The following is a 21,962-nucleotide window of genomic DNA, read 5'->3' as shown; positions in this document are numbered from 1 at the left end:
AAAACTTTTTAGTAAAAAAAGAGTGATTGTACTCTTTTTTACAAGCTGCTGAGAGAGGCTGTGGAGTCTTCATCCTTAGAGATACTCAAAACCCAACTGGACCCAGTCTTGGTCAACCTGCTCTGGCTGACCCTGCACCCTGCAGGGTCGTTGGACTATACAACCTCCAGAGGTGCCTTCCAGTCTCAACTATTCCATGATTCTGTGAGCTTTAAAAATTGCTGTATGGAAGATGATTTACCTTTATGTTATCAGCCTGAACAATGTATGGTTGCCATGAAAAAACAGATCAAAGGCCACGTTACTATCAGGAGCACAAAATCCAAGTTTATTAGGGATCCACAGTGAGACAATCCCTCTACTGAGCCTCTATGGCAGCAGTCTGCTAGTTTTTCAAGTCTAGTTTTCTCTCACCAAACCTAAATAAATGGTGAATTAACTCTGCAAATACTTTAAAAAAGACCCAAAACCAACAGATCAAAAACAAAGCAAAAAAGTCCCCATACAACTCTGGCAAATGAGTATACGTTACAGACCTTCAAGGGTGGTTTTTTTTAGCTAATGTATGAAAACACTATCCAATTAATACAGGTACACAGAAATAATCTGAAAGAGAGCCTTGAAGCCAAAAATCTAAATGCTTTCCCAGAAAGTACTCACTTAGCAGGCATATACAGAAAGGTGTATAAAATGTTTGAGATGTATATGTTTAGAGAGATCCCATGAATATACTAAAACATATACATATACATACATATACAAGATACAAAAGGTTAGCAAAACTTGAATATCACCTGATTAAGTACTTTCAGTATTCTGATTGAAATATACAGTCCATAATACATAGTAATATGCCCAACCATTTTACCAGTGTTTTCCAAATCTCATACTAATTTTACTGACACATTGCATTCTTGAAATGGAGTAAACTCAAGTGCTGTGCTTAACAGGGGCTAATTTCACAATAGCCAGGAGGTCCATTTTCCTCCAAATTCAACTTCAGCAAGTTCACTTGCAAGATTATTAATGCCAGGTCACAGTGAAGCGAGAGTGTTATGCAAGGTCACAGACAAAAATAACTGAAGTCAAACACACCTTTAGCAAACACAAGCATGCTGAATTGCATCCAGATGTTAAATGCACATATGATTTTAATAAACACGTAAATTTTTAAGCTGTGAGACACCTCCTCCTGGTGTGTTTGAAGGTTTGCCTGAAGAATCTTTTTCTGGATTGCATGAAGCATCTGCAGTGGAAGATATGTTGTTTGTGACTGGTTCAGCAGTGTAACTGTGCAACATTTGCGCAAGTCTCTGAATACCTGTAGAAAGGAAATACAGAGGGGAATACTGACAGGACATATGGAAAAAAAATTCACCACGAGAGTCATTAAGCACTGAAATGGGTTCCTCAGGGAAGCTGTGTAATCTCCATCTTTAGACAGTCTCAAAACTTGACTGAACAAGGCCCAGATCAACCTGCTCTCTGACTTCCGAGACTGCCCTGCTTTGAGCAGGAAGTTGTACTGGATGACCCAAGAATTCCCCTCCAATCTACACTTTTATCTGACTCTGTATGCTTGCACTACTTCACAAATGCCCCCTTTGCCAACAATATAAAGCATTCATTCAAGGTTAAGTATTTTACAGCTTAAGAGATGGATACGTTTTTCATATCCAACATGAGCTACATAAAAATGAGGGATGGTGGGCAATTCCAACATGTTATAAAGCATAATTTGAATGAGTAAAAATCATTTCACATAAAATTTGGTTCCTCACTTCTGATAGAGTAAAAATAAATTTTAAAAGTAAGTTCTGAAAGCTTTAGAGGTTTAACGTAATCCAATGTAAGTGCTTTGTAACCGATGCTCTGGGCCAATCCAACATTTCTCAGTTGGTACAAACTCTAAAAATACCCCTCATGAGCTGAGAGAGAATAATTAGGTTTTAACTCATTATTTATAATGTTAACATTTCTTAAAACTTGCATGCTACTACATGCCATATTGGAAGTGAAAATCACTTACACAGGTAAATCTTATCTAAAGAATCAGAGAAAACCAGTCTAAACCATCCAGGTTCATAACAATAAAAAGCTTTTCCAGGACTGATCAGGAGTTTTTTATCAAGGAGCTTCTGCCATAATTCAAGTTCAGCTTCAAATGTCTGTGATTTTAAGAACTAGAAGAAGAAAATAGTTTTTATGAAAGGTTGAACAAGTGCATAAATTCATTGAAACAGGTTTCCAGGACCTGATAACAAAGTGTGTAACAGCATGCACAAGGGACTTCTACAGTTCCAACTTCCACATTCCTACCCCTTTTCAAACTTCTTACATACTTTTCTGAAGTCTGCCCACACATAGAGTCCTCCCAAACTTTTGAGCACAGGTATTCCAACTTCTGCCAGCCCATCCACAAGAATAGTCTGTGCTTCTTTAAGTCGCTTTTTGTTGGTGGGAAAAAACACATTATCCAACCAATCTATCAAAGCAAGAAAAACATAACTCTGTTTTATTTCCACCTGCCATGGAAAAATAGAACAGTTCAATGGAAACATTTCTAGTGTGGCTAACCTCTGTCCCTAAGAACCTGACTGAGAACATGCTGAACAGGTCCAGGACAGCTATGGAAGACAGCCAGTTGATTCACAGCTTTCTGAATGTCATGATTTCTGGTGTACAATACTGCAACTCTGATACCACTCATACCAAAATCCTTGGAGGACAAAAAGAAGAGAGATATGCAATTTTTACTTTATGTTTGTGCTTTGTCAAGCCAACAAGTGTAGAGTCATTCTGATGCACAGGAAAAAAAATAAAACCTTCTGAAGTAAATTCTCCACATTGCCGAATGGAGTCCCAAGTGTGATAAAAACAAGCCAGCAACTTCTAAACAACTGTGTTGCAGGGAGGTCAGTGGCTTTAACAGGGTTGCTTCACAGGCCGACAATGGAAAACATGCTTGGCTCCAACCCTTGGGCTGTTCCCATTATATCCCACTATTGTTTCCAAGCAGTCATCAATTTACTCTTCCTCCAAGGGAAGAAAAGGCAAAATGCAACAGATATGAAATGTGCTTATATGTTACAATGCCTTTAACACATATGCGTTAGCTGTTCCTGTAAAGCAGATCCCATATTAAACTCTGAACTTCAACAAGTTTTACAGTATTGAAAAAGAAAACAAACTAATAAACAATTTGGCACCTATAACACAAATTATGTCAGAATAGCCCAAGTAATCTTTGTGGAGAAATATCTTAAATAGAAAACGTAAATGTAGTATCTTGGCCTACCTTGCTAAAACCCCACATAAAATGTGTCCGTTCTGGATCTGGTAAACTGAGTGAGAAAAGAGGAAGTCAAGACTGTCGGTATAGAAGAACAAGTTATGCAGGTTACAAAAATGTTTAAATTTGTAAAAATTGTAGTAATTTTTTTAGTAAAATCAGTATATAATCCTCTAAAGTGACATGACATTTTTTCAGAGTCTTTTAAGAAAACATTATCCTATGACACTCATCTCCCGAGCATGTGCCGAGGCAATCATTCACACACACACAAAAAAAACCCAACCCAGCAAGGATCTGTGGTAAGATATAATGGTCTGGTTCAAACCCAGGACTCCCACTGCAGAGTTAGTGATCACACCCATATTAAAACAAAGGCACAACCACTCTTGTACTTGATGGAGGAGAACTGTTTGCTCAGCTGCGCTTCATTTCAGGCTGGGGAAGGGGGACGTGAACGTGTTAGGGCACACCTCTCCACAGTGAGGTGCAACTCAACACAACACACCTCAGTGTACCACTGCAGGTGATGGGTTTTTTTTCTCCTTTGTGTAATCTCGTGTAAGCAGCGCCAAGGCTGGAAATTTCCTTCTTCAGCCTAATGGAGCTGGGTCAACTTTCACAATCATGAAAGTACTTTTTCAGGTTTCGTTTATGGTTCACGGTCTTGTGTGGGTGAGGCAACAGCCAGTCACTCACTGAGCCTGGTTGTACGTGGATGGACTTGGAAATTCCCCATGGGTATGAAATGTATGCAGTTATACAAAGCCAATCACATGCTTTTGGGGAGAGAAGTTTTATTAGTCAGATACCAATAGGTTTAAATAGTCTTGAAATGTTTATTCTTTCCATCATCTGTTAGGAAACTAAGAGCCCAACAGCATACTCGTCAGGAGGGAGATGCATTATAGCAGGTAACTCGCACAACCTCAGGCAACTTCATTACCACTGCAGTGAGAACTTCACGCTCAGGCTGTGTAACTGGAAACACCAAAGAAAAGCAGTGGCAAAATGATTAAGGGCTCTGTCAATTTTTATTGTTATTACTGTATCATACACATTAGCTGGAAGCAAGAGATCTGCCATTTAAAGCCGTCTGTGAAGAAGATCTCTCGTATTAACTAGTCTCGTAGTTGCAAAGAGTTGGATATGAGTTAATTCAAACTATACCAGTTACACTAGCTAACCAGAAGTTTGACAAAAATGGTACAGGTTCTACTTAGGATTAAATATCTTCTAATCCCTGCTAAGGAATCCCACTTACCAGTCTAAGCTAAGAACACTGGTGAAGGTGGTATCATCATAAACAGACAGCATGTATATTTCATCCATTATTACATGCAATTCATGTCTACGTATAGAAAAATGCAGGCACGTTAACATATTTAAAAGAAATTTCTTTGCATAAATATATTTTTAATGTCAACTACTGCCATAGCAAAGTATCCATAAGCACGCCTATTTGCTAATATATTCTCCTGCAAATTTTACACAAAGAGGACACAAGGCATGCCGTGGGCACTTGTGCATCACCAACTTCTATTTATACATAATCTGTATTTCGCAGCAGCAATAACATTCCATGTATCTGAAACAAAATTCCAACTGCATGCTCAATCATATGGTTCTCTGGACTGAGTATGGTCCCACTCAGCTCTTATTTAAAATTGGCCACCTTGAATACTGGGTGCAGTTTTGGGAGCCTCAGTACAAGAGAGACATTGAGTTGCTGGAGCGTGTCCAGAGAAGGGCAACAAAGCTGGTGATGGGTCTGGAGAGCAAGTCTTATGAGCAGTAGCTGAGGGAACTGGGGTTGTTTAGTCTGCAGAAGAGGAGGCTGAGGGGAGACCTTATCATTCTCTACAGCTACCTGAAAAGAAGTCGTAGTGAGGTGGGTGTTGGTCTCTTCTCCCAAGTAACAAGCGATAGGACAAGAGGAAATGTCTTCAAGTTGCATCAGGGGAGGTTTAGGTTGGATATTAGGAAAATTTTCTTTACTGACAGAGTGGTCAGGCATTGGAACAGGCTGCCCAGATCGGTGGTGGAGTCACCATCCCTGGAGGTGTTCAAAAAAACATGTGGATGTGGCACTTGGGGACATGGTTTAGGAGGCATGGTAGTGTTGGGTTGCTGGTTGGACTTGATGATCTCGGAGGTCTTTTCCAACCTTAATGATTCTATGATGTTTCAAATGAGGATGTTGGCCGTGTTTACTACTACTGCTAAAGACTGATATTCACCTGTTGTAATTTTTCTGAGTCATGCATCAAAGCAGTTTAATAAAGAAACATTGTTAGGCAAATAAAAAACTTCATAAAGTTTAAACTACACATAAAAAAAAATTCCCAATGGTATTTAATTCAGAAAGACATTTTTGGATCCCAGTTTAAGTAATTTATCCTAATGTTCCCAGAAAGGTCAAGTAAATAGGATAGTTAGACAAGAAACACAATCAGGTCCCTGTCCACCACCTCCTCTGAACATAAACAAGCAAAGAAGAGGTGAACACCAAAGGTGACTTTTCAACACTGCTATACTTCATTGAAAATTAAATACCAAACAAATAGCACTAGGGCTCAAACCTGTGCGCAAACTCTAGACATTCTTTCAGTAGCCATGCGGGGTAAATGTCCCCTAATGGATTGTGGGGGTTGATCAGGATTAATGCTCTGACTCGGATGCCCTGGAAAAAGAAAAACTGATAGCTGGAGACACAAACAACATCAAACCAATGACTAGCAGAGATGCAGCGAGGATGTTTGTAAATCCTTCAGTGAAAACCAGCTTTTGAAAATTATTTAATTAGGTATTGTAATTACTATACAGACTAACGTTCCAGCTACCCCCCTTGTTTCATAATTATCTAATACCACCCAAAAAACCATACTAAATAGATTATTAGCAAATGAAAATCAGGTTAAGACTCATTTGAAACACCTATTGATATCAACAGGCAAGATTATGGTGTTGTAGGGGTTAATACGGGTTCTACACCATACTTCCAAAATAATTCCCCAGGACTGAGCAAAGTCACTGTTGATAACACGGAAGAGCTAAACAGAAATTGGACTTTGACATCTAATAACCTGCCAAGTATTTATTTTTCAATGTTGCTTGTTTCTTTAAACAAGTAATAGAATCTGCAGAAGAGTGAAAATTTAATTACTTGGTGTTCTGAGATGCGCAGAGGTCTTGGGCAAATAATTACTTTTTAAATTATATTTATCAACAGTGCAGAATTTCTGTTATGGAAATTCTCTCTCCACAGAAGCTAAATATTCTACTGTGTAATAAGAAGTGTCCCACATGATCGAAAATTAAATTACAAGTACAAACATAGCAAAGCATTTTTCAGAAATCACCTATTTTCTATTTGCTAAAAAATCCTTAATGTACATTAACATAAGCTATATGCATCAAATATATTTTTATTGTACACAATCAAACAGTGTAATGACTACAGCAGGAACTTTCAAGACTTTAAACATATCAACATGAGGAGTTACCTTATTAATTCATGTTTGGGATAAACTTGAAATTATTATTTTTTGTTTCCAGATTTTTAATTTTCAGAAAACCTCACCCACTGCAAATTCTCACTCCACCCAAGCCTCCTCCAAAGCTGATTATTTGCAAAGACCAACTCCCAGGGCACTCCAGGAAATAAAGTTCAATGATGAGGAAGACCTGATACTTGCTTTCCCTGTCATGGGCCATTTGTTTGAACATTTATGGGTATTGTGAGCAAGAACTTCAAAAGAAATGAACTTTCAGTGTATTGCCTTTGATTCCAGCTACCTGGAAATTACCTGAAAACGAGGTAAGATGCCAATACTAAGCACAAACAGCTGTTCCACAAGTACTCCGTTGCACAACAGCATAGTTAGTGTAGTTGACATTTGACGTATATTCGGCAGAAGATGCTGAGTGAGACATTATTGCTCATAGGATCAGCTGCTGTGGGACAGCAGTTTCGCAACTGCTGTTCTAGCCTAGTTCTTCCAGCTATTTATATTGCATGTATCCAAAGCTGATGTTTATAATATTATTCGTGAGAACAGTTGCAGCTCTAGATGACAAACACAGTCTCTAAAGAGTTTATCTGGTCTGTGATCCAGCACCTTGTTCAGCCAGTTCATGTCCTGACAGCCACAGTAACACAGCAGGGATGCTAGCTGCCTCCCTCTGATAAATGCCTGCATGCTCGGGCTCACGCTGGCTGGCAAAGGCACAGACAGATGACACAGACATACAGATGGTGTCTAAACATAGGCACCATGCTGACCAGGCAATTAGCTAACAAGGACAGCATCGACAGACATATCTATAAAAAAATGTTATGCACACATTTGCCTGTATCCAAAATACCCACTTTTTGCATTCGACCTTACTTATAACTGACCTTTCTAAGTGACCTTCCCTGTAACTATATGCTTTATCAATTGTTAAACTTCATTTTTCTACCCTGGAAGAGGACACAAGAAGTCTATCTCACTTAATGTTTTGAAACATCACTACCGCCACCACCACCACATCTTTGGTAAAATATTTCACTATTCAGCCTGTGCTTCCTCGGTTCGATCTTCTCAAGGATGAGTGTAAACAGTTTAGATTAAGTGCATGTATAATTTTGCATGAAGTGAGTGGATTATGAATATCAAGACAATAAGAAGAGGGAATATTTTAGCTTTAAATACTGGTGAGCACTATTTTGTGGCCCCTCACAAAACCGCACACTTCCACAGGGAAGACACAGTTCCAAAGACAGAGAGGAATGGGAACAAAAAAATTGTATGTGACAAGCAATAATATCCTTATTTATGCAATCCTGAGCACAATAAAATCACTGAACATGCTAAGTATTTTGAACTAATGAAGTTTTCTAAACTCCGGAGAAAGTACATTTGTAATTTTTTGTTTGCTAGCAATTCCTTCTCAGCTAGAGCTCAGAAGGACCCTCTTCTAAATCAAATTAGAATTGTTTCTTTAATTGAGTGGATTGTTACAGTAGCATATTATCTCTTCTGAGGACAGAACAATAGCTTCTTTACAACACTTCAAATTCCATTCAAATCTACAGAGAAAGAAAACTGGTCTTGAAACACAAGTTAAGATCTGTTCTTCATAAAATAGAGTCAGGGAGTTTCTCTGCATTTTGTTACAGTTTCCAGATTATAAAATCAGTTTGACTCCTGTTGCTAGAGTTGGACCCACTCAGTCACAAGACTGCAAATCTGCACAGATGAAACTGTGCAAATGCTTCAATGCTGAGAACACACGCTGCTTACAAAATAACTAGGAAAACATGAAAATCAGAAATCAATGTTACTGATACCTGCTTTTTAGCTCTCTGTAATGCGTCTTCTAATTTTTCAACTGTTAACTGGAAAGGGTGACTTTCTTCATCAGTCACCTACAGAACAAAAAAAACCCAACAAGAATTAAAAAATATTAAAACCATAAAAAAATAAAAAAGAAGACAGTGAAGAAACACTCCCACCTGGTGAAAATACAATTGCTACCAGCTGTTATAAAACAAAGGAATCTAAAACTGAGATCAGTCTTTTCTATATAACTAATTTATTTTGTTTTTAAATGTTGCCCTTACCTACAACTACACTATCAGCGACTTACAGAAGAACTTGTGTACTTGAAAGATAATTGCCCCCCCCCGACTGTATCATTTAGTCTTATAAAAGATGCTACCCCTCTTTGACTTGCCTCACAGATTACTGAGCTTTCAAAAGGGGAACCAATGTTATAAAACTTATGTGGTAGGTACATCTTTCAGTGCTTAAGGGGGAAAATCTGCAAACCAAATTTACGCGTAGTAGGACTGACAGACTTACAGCTGACAAATTATAATCCAGCACATCGGTGCAGAACAGTGTCTGCACAGAATGAATGTAATCCTACACATCTGATGACACCAAGTTCCCATCGTGCTGCGGTCTGAGAAGAAGACAGGCTGTCTCCTAAAGTGCTAGACTGGTCCTGTCTCTTCACTTGGACCCTGTTTGCGTTTTCAGGCTTTTTTGGTTGTTCCCTGTGAAATGTCTGTTAATGTATGTGAATAGCTAAAGCTTTACCTCACTGAACAAGGGCACATGAACAGGCTGTATTCCGCCGTATAGCCATGTTTTCAAATTTAAACCACCATAGTATGGAGCTGGAATAAGATACCCATCTAAAAACAGTAAAAAATTAAATTAACATTTCTCATGAGCAATTATTTCATTATACTCTAATCGACTAAACTGACAACCTAAGAACTTGACATCTGATCTCATCTCAAAGCCTCCACTGTGGCCTAAACCAATATTTAAACAAAACTTAAAATATAGCGTATGTCCATCAACTGAATTCTTTCCCAATATTCTTCCTTAGCATTTGCAATAGCAAATTCAGGAGTCACGTATATTTTCAGTAAAAGGGAATGGACCTGATCAACTACTTATCTTATAGAGTTAGTTAGTTAGTTAAATCATAATGACAAATAGTGATCGTGCTCTCAATATTTTGCTAATGCTCTGTTACTATCAATTTTTCATCAGGAATTGCTGCACATCTCAACTACTTCTTTCTGGTTGCCAAGGTGCTTTCTTGCAGCCAGGGAGCCTACAGCACTGTGGAACTTGGTTCTTCATTTTTTGGCTGTGAAGAAGCCCCAGGTTGGTGTTCTCCTGGAGATATTGCAAAAGCCTGGCGTGGCAGGGTTTCAGAGGGGACAGAGTGGGCTTCCCACGTTACCAAAGGGGTAAAAAGGAGCGTGTCAGCGTTGAAGTGGAAGAGTTCCTGTTAAAACTGTGCAAATACAATGAAATCTGAGCATATTAAAATAGACATGGATACAAGTAGCCTTCAGTAAACATTATCATTTAAAACTAAAACAACCTAACTGGTTTCACAGCGCTTTTGCCACCAATATGCTGAAGTCATTGCATCACATTGCTCTGCATCACTCCACACTCCTCCCAAGGGCTTCTGGTGCCAGTAACAGGGTGCTATGGGGGTGGCACACCCTCCTGCACGTAAGTAATCCTTCTCACCTTCTTTCCCTGGCAGATCTTCATGGATTTCCCCGTCTCCGCTGTACTGCATGCCTACACCGCTTTCCTCATTCCAAACCAGAAAGGAAACCATTTTCCCTTGCTGAGCTCTCTTTTTTCTTCTACTGTCCACTTCTGCTGTGAGCAGATTGTTTCCTGGGACTCCACTCCTTCTGCTTTGCATTCCCACCTCTGCTTCCTCCTCACCACCACCCTTATTTGACCAGGAATCCCTCTTTTGCTGCAGCTCCTTTCCTGTGTCCCAAATTCCTTCTACGTTTTTTCCTTGCCCAGTTACCCAAATGTTGTCTGGGTCCCAGATTTCAACCCAGTACACCTCCATCCCTGGGTGCCTGCTCCCTCCAGCTTCCACCATGCTTCCCACTGCTTTTTCTCATAGTTTTCAAAATACACTGCATTCTCTTGCTACCCTTCTCCTCTTCCTACAATGCTCTTAAAAAACCCCTATAGATTGCATTCCAGAAAGTGAGTGGGCCTGCTGCTATCTCAAACATTTTCCACCGTTCTAGAAATAAAGGCATTATTTCAAAGATGCTCTGCCAGTGACGAATACCATGCCTTGCTTCACTCAAGGCAGTTAGAGTAACAGCAGGCTGTCAGAAGTCACAATACAATTATATTAACCGCTAATGAATGTTTTTAAGTAAAATAATCAATTTTTTTCTCACCACCAGGGTCACATAACACAGTTGACAGAGTGGCAAAAACAGCACAACAGCCATTCATAACAGTTATCTGAAAGAAGCAGTACAAGCTTTCATTCAGCAATGAAATATTTAGCAGAAATATCAGCACTAGTTTAAATTCCAAAAAAACAGAGTGAAAAAGCCACACTATTACACCTATAACACTAGTCCTTGAGCATTACACCTTACCCACTTTTTCAAATGGCAAATAAACACTACTAAGACTTCTACAAATCCTGCGTGTATCCCTCCTGCAGTATCTTGCAGACATTTGCGTTCAGATTTATTCATCTTTATCAGTTTAATTAAAATAAGATGCAAAGATAAAGCACTTGTCTTACATGTTCCGGATTCAGTGCTTTTGCAGCTCTGGCATAGTCGGTTAGAAATTTGGCAATTTCTTCTCTGAAGCTAAAATACAGAATTAAAGTCAAATATGCAATCACGTATTTCTTTGGGGAAAAAAAGCACAGAATACGCAAAGAAGAATGAAGCTTACCAAAACCAGAACAAACACACAATTCATTCTGTTACGAAAGCCTTGAAGATTTTGATTAAATAATTTCCTCAGATATCCAGTGTGCTACATTTTGTGAGACAGAAGCACACAGAAGCCATCTGTTACCTTGAATAACAGTGACTGTGACTCAACTATTATTGCTGTACAGTAGAAAATTGAGAAACTAAAGCCTCTTTGAGCCCAAGCAGGATCTGGCTTTGGAGAAATAACAAGAATTTCGGTACCAGAAACAGTGAAACCTGAGACAAAGACAATTCTTTAGAACAAGACAGGCTTTCAGCCCGTGTGAAGGTGACAGTGGAGTTCCTATCGAACTTCAGGGAGCCAATATTTCACCTCTACTCTTCACAGCCCCCAGAGTTTCAGTTTATTCCTCACTGAGACTAGAATTCCAGGAGCAATTCACCACATCCATACACGCTGCCTTGCTTGCCAGCAAGCCCCTGGATCTTTGACCTTTGGCATCCCAGGTCTTTGTGGCACATTGAGGGTGGGGAAAAAAACAGAACGAAAATCCAGAAAAGTTACTCCACTCCTGCACAGGGACCCAAAAGCCTGCCAGCGTGCCGGTAACGGTAACACACCTACCCTTTGGGCTTACCAGAGGAATGAAACCGCACCCAGCTTCACATGAGCCATGACTAGCACTGACAAGAAGCAACGTGATAAACGGGAACACAAAATTCTTACCTTCTAGTACCTTGCGTGTCAGAATACTGGAAGAGATCAGGTTCCAGATAATTCATGTCGGGTCTTGTGAGCTAGTGACATGAAAGAGAGATACTGCTGAGCACAGGGGAGTTGAACACTTGAACACACAAAAACTTGGGAGTTCTGTTGCAGAACTTGATTATTTTTTACATAAAACATTATTCAGTAACATTAAGGAAATGGAGAACAGAACTCATGAGTTAAAATTATCTTTATACTTTGCACTTCTTTTTGGTTTTAAGATATTAGAAAACAACATTAAAACGTAATCAAAATGAAGAAAGAAAATAATGAAAGATTTATTGGATTATTCTGTCGCATATTAAAACAAGTCCTGAGTAACACATTGAGGAAAAGCATCCCAGTTTTAACCAAGAGATTATGCAGCCAGTTCTGAGATATATCAAAGCTCAAACAACACTTGCAATATTTACGATATCAGCTTTTAATTCACATGTTAACTTTGATTAGTTTCTGAACCAAGAGAAGAAAAATGACAGCAGCCCTGCCTGTTAGAGAAGAAAAACAGCTGTATTATCAGCAGTGACTTTCTTGCTCTCAAAGCAGGTGTCCCTCCTTAAAATTGGCTCAGTCCTACATTTGTTGTGGCATCAGTTTTGGTTTATTACTAAGAAACAAAATTCTCTCCAACTGCCAGCACTGCCAACTCATCAGCTAACCGATCTGTACGTTGAGTTTATGCCTGACCCTCTGTCACAAGCACTGCAAATGCACCAGCAGTTGCACTAGTGCAAATTCATTAGTCGTGGAAGTAGGAAGGAGAAGCGAGAGGTAGTGGCAAGCTGCAGAAGCTAGCCCGGCAACCAGATTTCCGTTTTGCTAACACATAAGGCAGAACACCAAGCTTTCCAGCAGATGAACTAGAATTAGTAACTCTGGGGGAAATCTCGCCTCTAAAGAATGTGCAGTTTCCCCACAGTTGCATTTCAGGGACTGGCTCTTACTGCGGCGCACAGCAGTGTAACCTTTGAGTAGTAGCTTTAATTTTGCTCGAAGTCTGGATTTCACATATGGAGCATTTTCAGGCAAATTGTCTTTGCCATCAGACAAGTGAGCCTCTTATCAGGCCGTTATTTTCCCCTCTGAAAATAACCGTCTTCCTGCAAGCTAGCGATCCAAAGCAGTATTTTCTGCTGAAACAGGAACAGAGCCTTGTATCAGTTCTGCTTGGAGTACATGCTCAAGCCAATATGAATAAAGCTCAAGCAAAACCCAAACTATTCTGGTTTTCAAACAGAGACAAGTTTTCAGTGTAAATATTACTTGGCAAATTATTTCCGAGCATGCAACTGGAGCAGCCCATATAAACACGCAGCGCATGCTTCCTTGGGAAAGCTGCCAGTCGCAGCACCGCCGGTATCCCACCCTCCGCGTTACTTCGTCTGTGCTAAATTGCTAACCGGACACTTCAAAATTCTCAAAGACGGACCGATGGTTAAATCCCCATTGCTCGGAGGACTTACCCTCTTCTCTATTAAGTCAAAGCAAAGCTTGTTCTCACTTGTGCCCAAATTGAGGATGCCCTGGAAGAGAAGGCATGAAATGTTAAACGACACGGCTGCAGGAGGAGGAAAGCGCCCCCCGCGGTCCCACCCAGCGGGGCTCTGCGAGCCCACCGGAGCCACCCCGCCGCTCCCCGCACCTGCGGATTCAGCTCCCGATCGAAAGGGTCGGCCGCGTAGCGGGCAAAGCCCGCATCCAGCAGCCCCGGGGCGCCGCCGGCGATGCGGGCGCCGCGGGCCGAGAGGGCCGGGGCCGGGGGGGCCGGGGGGGCCGGGGCAGCCCCGGCAGGCAGGGAGCCGCCGCCGCCGCTCATCCTCCGCCGCAGGCACCGGCAGCTGCCGCGCCCCGCCCGCCCCAGGCCCCGCAGGGGTCGGGCCGAACCCCGCCGCGCCCCGCCCCGCGGCGAGGGAAGGGGTCCCCCCCTCTGCCGCGGTCTGCTCGGGGAGGGGCAGCCGCCCGGGGCGTTTTTCCGGCGGCTGCCCGCCACCGCTGGCTCGGACAGACGGACTGCCCCGCCGTGCTCCGCTGCTCCCGCGTTGCCCAGGGCGGCGCGGGGCTCCCGCAGCAGCTGCCCGCTCCCCGGCAGCGAGGAGGCGTCCACCTTAGGCCTACCGCTGCCCCTCGGGGACGCGGCTGGGCCAGCGGGGGCCGCAGCAGCGGGAGAGCCGCTCGGGAGGGGCGGCGGGGTCCGCTCGCCCGGGCGCGGGAACCGGCAGAGCCGCGGCAGCGGGGGCTGCTGTCGGGGGAGCCCGCGTTATTTGCTCCCCAGGACCCACAGAAAAGCAAGCTTCAATACACTGACCTCAAGTGTTTCTTTCTATGTCATAAACTCTGACTTTTAATTCGGGACATGTAGAAAATTAGCAAGTTTTTAATTCCTGGCAGAATGGGCATTAGCAAATGGGGTAAGGGGTCACTCTCGGCAAACACTAAAACTGTCACGCACCAAAAAGCTCCTGTTGTAGCTTTTGGGTATCTGAACAAGGTAATAATTATGTAATTATTTAAACAGCGGTTTGGCAATATACAAGCATCAAGCAGGAAAAAAAAAAAAAAAAAAAGGAGAGTTTACCACTTCTGGAAGAAGGGGCAGGCAACTCAAGAAGAGAGCAGGGATCTCATTAGGTCTTCCAGAGAGAAAATTAGAAAGGCGAAAGCCCATCTAGCATGGGTTCATGAAAGGCTGGTCCTGCCTGACCAGCCTGATCTCCTTCTATGACCAGGTGACCCGCCTGGTGGGTGAGGGAAAGGCTGTGGACGTTATCTACCTGGACTTTAGCAAAGCCTTTGACACTGTCTCCCACAGCACCCTCCTAGAGAAGCTGGCGGCTCGTGGCTTGGACTGGTGTACTCTTTGCTGGGTAAAATACTGGCTGGATGGCCAAGCCCAGAGAGTTGTGGTGAACGGAGCTAAATCCAGTTGGTGGCCAGTCACGAGTGGGGTTCCCCAGGGCTCAGTTTTGGGGTCAGTCTTGTTTAATATCTTTATCAGTTATCTGGACGAGGAGATCGAGTGCACCCTCAGTAAGTTTGAAGATGACACTAAGTTGGGCAGGAGTGTTGATCTGCTTGAGGGTAGGAAGTCTTGAGGTCAGGAAGGCTTGATCTGCTTCAGGTGAGGCCACACCTCAAATACTGGGTGCAGTTTTGGGAGCCTCAGTACAAGAGAGACATTGAGGTGCTGGAGCGTGTCTAGAGAAAGGCAACAAAGCTGGTGAAGGGTCTGGAGAGCAGGTCTTCTGAGGAGTGGTTGAGGGAACTGGGGTTGTATAGTCTGCAGAAGAGGAGGCTGAGGGGAGACCTTATCACTCTCTACAGCTACCTGAAAGGAGGTTGTGGTGAGGTGGGTGTTGGTCTCTTCTCCCAAGTAACAAGCGATAGGACGAGAGGAAATGTCTTCAAGTTGCATCAGGGGAGGTTTAGGTTGGATATTAGGAAAATTTTCTTTACTGACAGAGTGGTCAGGCATTGGAGCAGCCTGCCCAGAGAGGTGGTGGAGTCACCATCCCTGGAGGTGTTCAAAAAAACATGTGGATGTGGCACTTGGGGACATGGTTTAGGAGGCATGGTGGTGTTGGGTTGCTGGTTGGACTTGATGATCTCGGAGGTCTTTTCCAAACTTAATGATTCTATGATTGTATTAAAGTAATATATTTTATTAAGAAATAATTTTATTACTGTTTCCTGAAACTTGGCAATAATTAGAGAAATGGAGATCAGCATTGAATCTGAAGGATCCAAATACCTTCCTAATAGAAAAATGACACAAACCCGACAGGATGGCTTTAATCCTAGCTGTGTTTATGCTGGAATTTCATAATATGTCATTGACAGGATTTTGTGGATGGTGTCAAATATTTCACTTTTTATTCTACAAAGCTGCTGATCCCTGGAGGTAAGGGGAATTACCCAACAGCTGTATGACCTCAGTAGTTTCTGATGTATCAAAATCTAGTGCCAGCGTCCCCTTATCCACTGTGTCTCAACAAGATACATACTCTGTTGTAGCTGTGCCTAAATTGGGTAATGATCATTACTGCAGAATCTTAAGAGCTGTTTTTGTGTAAACAACGAAGAAAGAGGTCATCTGTTTGCACCTAGGAGTCCCTAACTGAATTTTCCTAAGACATCATTCTTCATGAAATCATTTCAACTAATGCAAGCTGTTAAGGACTTTTGGAGACTGGTGTGTGACAGCACTGCTAAGAGATGCAAAATCTGCCCTGGTTATCTAGTAGCAGCTGATGTGACACTGCTGCTGTACAACATTACAGTAAGGCCGCATACTTGGGAGTCTTAAAAAAGCCCCAGCAGCTGCTAGAGGATATGGAGGAAGAATTTTCACACTTCGTTTCTATTAGTCTGACTTACACTTGTGACCTGAATACCAGTAAACTGATTTAGCATCTCTTTACCAACCTCTATCAGAGCACCCGAAAGTATTTTATCCTAGATTTGTCTGCTGCGTCACTGGAACGGCACACCAAACCTCAGCCAACAGATCTTCATTCCAGTGTACCTATGACAGATTTTTACCATTTGGCCTATTTTAGTAACGGGAAAACTAAAGCAATTGAGCCTTAAAGCAAGATTTGTACCATTCCAATCGTATTGTGCCTATGCTAATCAAAGAGAGGAATAATCTGGTATGACTTGCTAAAAAACTAGATCAGACTGTAGAACTAATGTCTCAAAATTTGTACCTGAGACAAAACTGGGTATTAGTTAATAAATGCTAAACTTTTAGAGTATTACAACGCTTGCACTGAGGTCAAACACATTATCGTTGTGATAGAGTTGCCAGGTCCCTTGTGCTTCTGAAGCAAAATATTTCACTTAACCCACACTTACATCTGGTGCCAAGGTCAGGCTAACAGATGGTCCATTTTTAAGAGAGGGCATATTAAGTGCAAGGGAGGCTCTACAAACCCCTGTAACAAAATGCACTGAAGGAGTGCGATTTGGAAGACCTCTGCCAAACCACCTCAGTTCCCCCAGCTGAGGTTCTCGAGTGGCAGCTGTAAATGGGTTATTCCCGAATGATGCCTGTGAGAGAGTGAGGTGAATTCCTACCTGTCAATTGATGTTGACAAATTGTAGTCTGGTCTCCTATCTTCATTCCATAGGGTTAATGCTGCAAATACCAGCCTAACTCATGCAAGAAATTTTGTTCTGCTTCTGGTCTCTTCCAAGTTCCTGCATTGCTTACGATCTTATGATTGCTATCTTAACTCCCTGGAAAGCAGGCTTCACTCCCACCTTACTGTATGAGCTTAGGCGGTATTAAATAATGAACAAACAGTCAGATCCTCATGCAACAATACAGCATGTGTGTGTTTTACTATTTTCATAATAACTAGGAGTTATGAAATAAATTAGGCAAAAAGTAAAATGATAAATTAGATATATCCTGTGAAAAAATTAAATTCATACAATGCTTTTGCTTTGAAATTATATTTTTAAAGTTTTGTTTGCTTTTGGGCTGAAGAAGTTGACTTTGCTTCTTTAATGACAGAAGAGGGGAAAGGAGAAACTCCCTGTATGGCATCAAATGTAGATTGATCCACACAAAATTTAGACTTGTTTGGGTGAACTAAAAGCCAAAGTACTTTTCAAATCTAATGTAAATAATAAAATTTGTGTGTTTTAACCAGGCTTCTAACTGTTGTGCTTAAAATATTGTAAGAGTTCTAGCTGGTGATGTCCATTATGAAACATAAGGCTAATGTAATCTATGCCTCAGCAGACGTTGCTTATCTTTTAATTTAATTTCAAATGAGTTAGGAAATATCTTCTATTTTGTCTCTTTGGTAATGGAACAAAGTCTGATCCCTTAAGAAGCAGAAGTTATACAATAAATACCTTGGGAAATTTTTACTGTACAACAGAAATTCTGTTTCCCAATCACAAATGTGACTTACAGCAGAACAGCATTAACAGTAACGAGACCGAACACACTGGATGGTATTCAATGTCCTCAATTCTTGGAAAAGCAAGTCTGACCGATGTTGATTATTAGGAATTACCAAATTCCCTCACCATTCAGACATACAAGCCTTCCAGTAGAGTTAATTGCACTGATTAAATCAGCATTTAGCAGAATTGATCCACTACCTCATTTTTTTTCCAGAAACTTTCCAGTCATCAGCAGGCTTAATCCAAAATTGTGGATCACATGAAAACAGGTACATTTTTTCAAGGCAGTATTTGAAAAATTTGCAGCTACACAGCTGTAAGAAGATAGCTTCAAACATAAATCGCGTTTAGAGTAAAAGCTGCCTAAATTTTTTTTTTTCCTAAGGAAAATTATAGGATAATTGAATAAATGGGAACTGAGTTCCTGTTAACAATGTGAAATAACCCCTTGCATGTTAGAAACAGGGTAAGTGTTTACATCTATATTTAACACTGGTTTCTTCAGAAGTCCCTCGTCTACAGGGAAAGACTGGTTGGCAATTGAGAAACGGTCAGTGACAGCTGACAATGTTAGTGACAACAGGATTGAAAGGAAAAGCTACTCCAGGTTATCAACCTTTTCTAGGGGCTGTAATATATCCCCAGAAAAACTGTCATCAGTATCACTTAAAGGGGGTAGGAATGACAGAATGACAGATTGAGCTAGCAGGGAGGCACCGAATTTGACCGTCCTTAGGCTGCTGGTTCACACGGAATTTACTTGGTCCTTGGCTTGATGGAGGAGACTGGAAAAGAGAGGACAGAAGGCTCAAACATGGCAGCTGCCGTTTGGCTGCCCGTGGTATCTTCCGGAGCCACTGCAGCTACATCCCTGCTGCCCCGCAGAACGCGAAACAGACCTTGTCATTGGTCCCTTTTCACTCTTGGCGCACTACTTAATGCTGGGCCTTGTGAAAGAGCCTCCACTGGCCAGCTGCTGTTTCTTGCACAATGCTTGCATAGAAGGGATTGTCCCCCGTTTTGCTATAGGCTTTATGCGGCCTGTACGTTGGACTTCTGTGCCTGTGTAACAGATCTGATCCAGGCTTCATATAGATAGTCTACTATCTTTTAAGATATAATTCAGAATGTAACTGAAGATCATCTAACAGCAGCTAGTTATTAATAGTGACTTACTTTCTTGGATCAAATGATAGCACCGGCAGCAATAGCCAAGGTTATCTATACAGAGGGGTGCGCGTACATGTATATATACACACGCACGCACTGCCCCCCGAGTTAGTTCAGCACACTGGTGAAATTCCTTGCATGTAGACAGGAAGAGCGCAGACTTGGACAGCAGATTTGGAACCTTCCTGTTTTTTAAGAACACTTTCCATCTCAGTATAGTATCTAATTCTGGCTGAGGACTGATAGGACCTTGACATACAGCCTAACGCATGCATGCTTTCCTTTTTAACTTTACAGTATAATACTTGGCATTGTAGTATTCTAATTAAATTATTCCATGTGTAAAGATAATTCCACAGATTATTGTACTGTCTTTGTTTTAATTACGATTGGCCTCTGGCTGGTCCTTTCAGATTTACATATCAGCACATTTTGAGATTATCATTACTAGGAGGGTTAAGTCATCTCCATTTTTAACGAGTCTGGTACATCCATTATCTAGATGTAAGTTAAAGAACAGATGCTACTACTAATTTGGGCTAATCTGGATGCTTTTGTCATAGTTGAAGACTTCTTTACCAAACAGAAAAGCTGTACATTGCAGTTCATTACTTTAAACAATTTTGGCAAGGGAAAAGCTAGACCGCTTTATAGGAGCACTAGTTATAGAGAAGAACCTTTGACTGAAAAATCATTAAGCCAGTAGATGGAAGAATAAGGGAAAAGCTCAGAGAAACTATAGGAACTAATCAGTGAAATTAACTGGTCTGAAGTTTCAAATGTGAGTATTTGAATAGAAGATAATACATTTCCTTAGGTTAAAGATGAAACTATCTGAAGTTCAAGGCAGAAAAAAACATATTTTGAATGAGCTCAAAATGTCACTGGATGAAAAATCACTTGAAAAAAACGTGACAAGAAACTGATAAACAAATTTCATCCTGAAGGCCAGAAATGCCCAAAATTAATTACTGGACCTTTAAAAGGAAATAAAAAAGTTTTTGGGTTTTGACACGAAACGAAAGCAGAGTAGCTACTTAAGGCTGGCCAGCTGCTGCACTTTGTTAACAACATCCACGTTTTTTGCCCCTCTTCCATTAAATTTCTTCAGTGTACCTTACATTACACCACATTGTAAATGTGGGTTACCATGGAGCATCCGACAGGGAATGACTTGCTCCTTTGCAGCAAATTGCTTATCTGTTCAACCCCTATTCATACTCACCTCCACAGCCATTTAAAACAAGGTCAACAAGGAAAGAAATTACACCATTATGTAAGAAAGATGAACTCAAGGTTAGAGGTAAACTAGGATGTGGCTCTAAGGCTGAACAAACATATATCCACTTCGAAAAAATAAGTATGATGTGAATGGAGTGGTATTGACAATAGTAGAGCTTGGTAGTAATGCAATAAGGATTTTCAGTTTCAAAACCTACTGCAGCAAGAGTTAAGCATGAGTAAAAAGCAATAGCTCAGCATAAATAAGAAAATCAGGGGTATTAACCGCTACGAGCTAAGACTTGCAGCATATACAGGCTTCACCTGTACTGGGCTGCAAGAATAAACATACAAATCATACATTCGTTGGGTTACTTGCTGGCACTGGGAATAGGCACTACAGTACAGGCCAGCAGTAAACAATATAATCATACGGTCAATATGATGTGTTCTTCTAAGTACTGACATAGCGTGATACATTTCATTGAACGAAATATCAAATTGGAATATGTAGTGGGACAATACAATCAAGAGTTTAGGGGTGGCTTGAGGCATGCTGCTGCTACTGATGCACCCGAGATGATGATCAGAGGAAGCCGTGACACATTATCTGATCACAGAAAGGGTAATAATGCCCACTGGCCCAAAGCAATACGGATGTGAAAAAGCACATAACAGCTGTGAAAGACCACCAGAAAATAAAAATTAGTGTTTTCTAATTACCTCAGGAAAGTAAATAGTAGGGAAGGAGGATTAGTGAAAAAACAGTCAAGCAAAACACCCCCCACTATTGGCAAAACGTTGTGAAAAGGTGGCATAGACACATGGGAAACATCTCTAGCTTTCCTCCTTTCCTGCCCCTTCCTTTTCTCCCCTTCTGTTCAAGCCCTGCTTATCTGTGTACCAGCCGAGGAAGGCAACTCTTTACCAATCTTCATGTAAGGCAGCAGTTGTAAATAATTTGAGGATGTAACATTATAAAGCTTCCAGTCAGAGATGTTTTTGAACAGTTTCCAAGAGGAAAAGATGGGGATAAGAAGACACAGTTGTTGTGAAATCCAACTTGATATTCTTCTGAATAATAAACAGTGGCAGAAAACAAGATACAATTATCTTGGTTTGTCTTTTTTTTTTTTTTTTGCTCTAGTTGTTCTGGAAGTATTAGACCAGTTGCCTCCCAATAAACATCTGAAGTACCACCCTTCTCTAACACCTCTCCAAAGCCCATTAGAGAATGGCTTTATAGAATTTTTAAAAAACATTTCCACTATTAGATATTTCAGTTTATTCAAACAGAATCTGTTTGTTGTGAGGAAAGAAACAGGGATAGGAAATCATTATTAGGTTCTGGC

At 41.2% G+C, this 21,962-nt stretch overlaps 1 protein-coding gene across 1 annotated transcript; it reads right to left on the bottom strand.

Annotated features, from left to right (window-relative positions):
• Positions 1–305: 305 nt before the first annotated feature.
• On the bottom strand, positions 306–14,375 carry LOC104043791 (1-aminocyclopropane-1-carboxylate synthase-like protein 1). The gene is made up of 14 exons (XM_064444627.1): positions 13,943–14,375; positions 13,764–13,823; positions 12,259–12,329; positions 11,390–11,459; positions 11,031–11,097; positions 9,382–9,479; positions 8,628–8,705; positions 5,875–5,975; positions 4,557–4,643; positions 3,299–3,344; positions 2,578–2,719; positions 2,343–2,485; positions 2,030–2,183; positions 306–1,321 (listed from the first exon to the last, which is right to left on the bottom strand). The coding sequence occupies exons 1-14, from the start codon at positions 14,114–14,116 to the stop codon at positions 1,152–1,154; spliced, it is 1,461 nt and encodes a 486-aa protein (XP_064300697.1). The 5' UTR covers positions 14,117–14,375; the 3' UTR covers positions 306–1,151.
• Positions 14,376–21,962: the final 7,587 nt, after the last annotated feature.

The sequence above is a fragment of the Phalacrocorax carbo genome, chromosome 2, assembly GCF_963921805.1.
Source record: "Phalacrocorax carbo chromosome 2, bPhaCar2.1, whole genome shotgun sequence".
NCBI lineage: Eukaryota > Metazoa > Chordata > Aves > Suliformes > Phalacrocoracidae > Phalacrocorax > Phalacrocorax carbo.
Note: the sequence above shows the minus strand (reverse complement) of the source record. Positions and strands in the feature narration are given on the sequence as shown.

What these genes read in the sequence shown, in the direction of transcription:
- LOC104043791 (XM_064444627.1), bottom strand. Translation starts at nt 14,116, where the DNA reads ATGAGCGGCGGCGGCGGCTCCCTGCCTGCCGGGGCTGCCCCGGCCCCC. An exon ending in ATCGGGAGCTGAATCCGCAG is followed by an intron (nt 13,824 to 13,942) that starts GTGCGGGGAGCG and finishes CTTCTCTTCCAG; the next exon opens with GGCATCCTCAATTTGGGCAC. An exon ending in TCAGGTTCTTAGGGACAGAG is followed by an intron (nt 2,486 to 2,577) that starts GTTAGCCACACT and finishes TTGCTTTGATAG; the next exon opens with ATTGGTTGGATAATGTGTTT.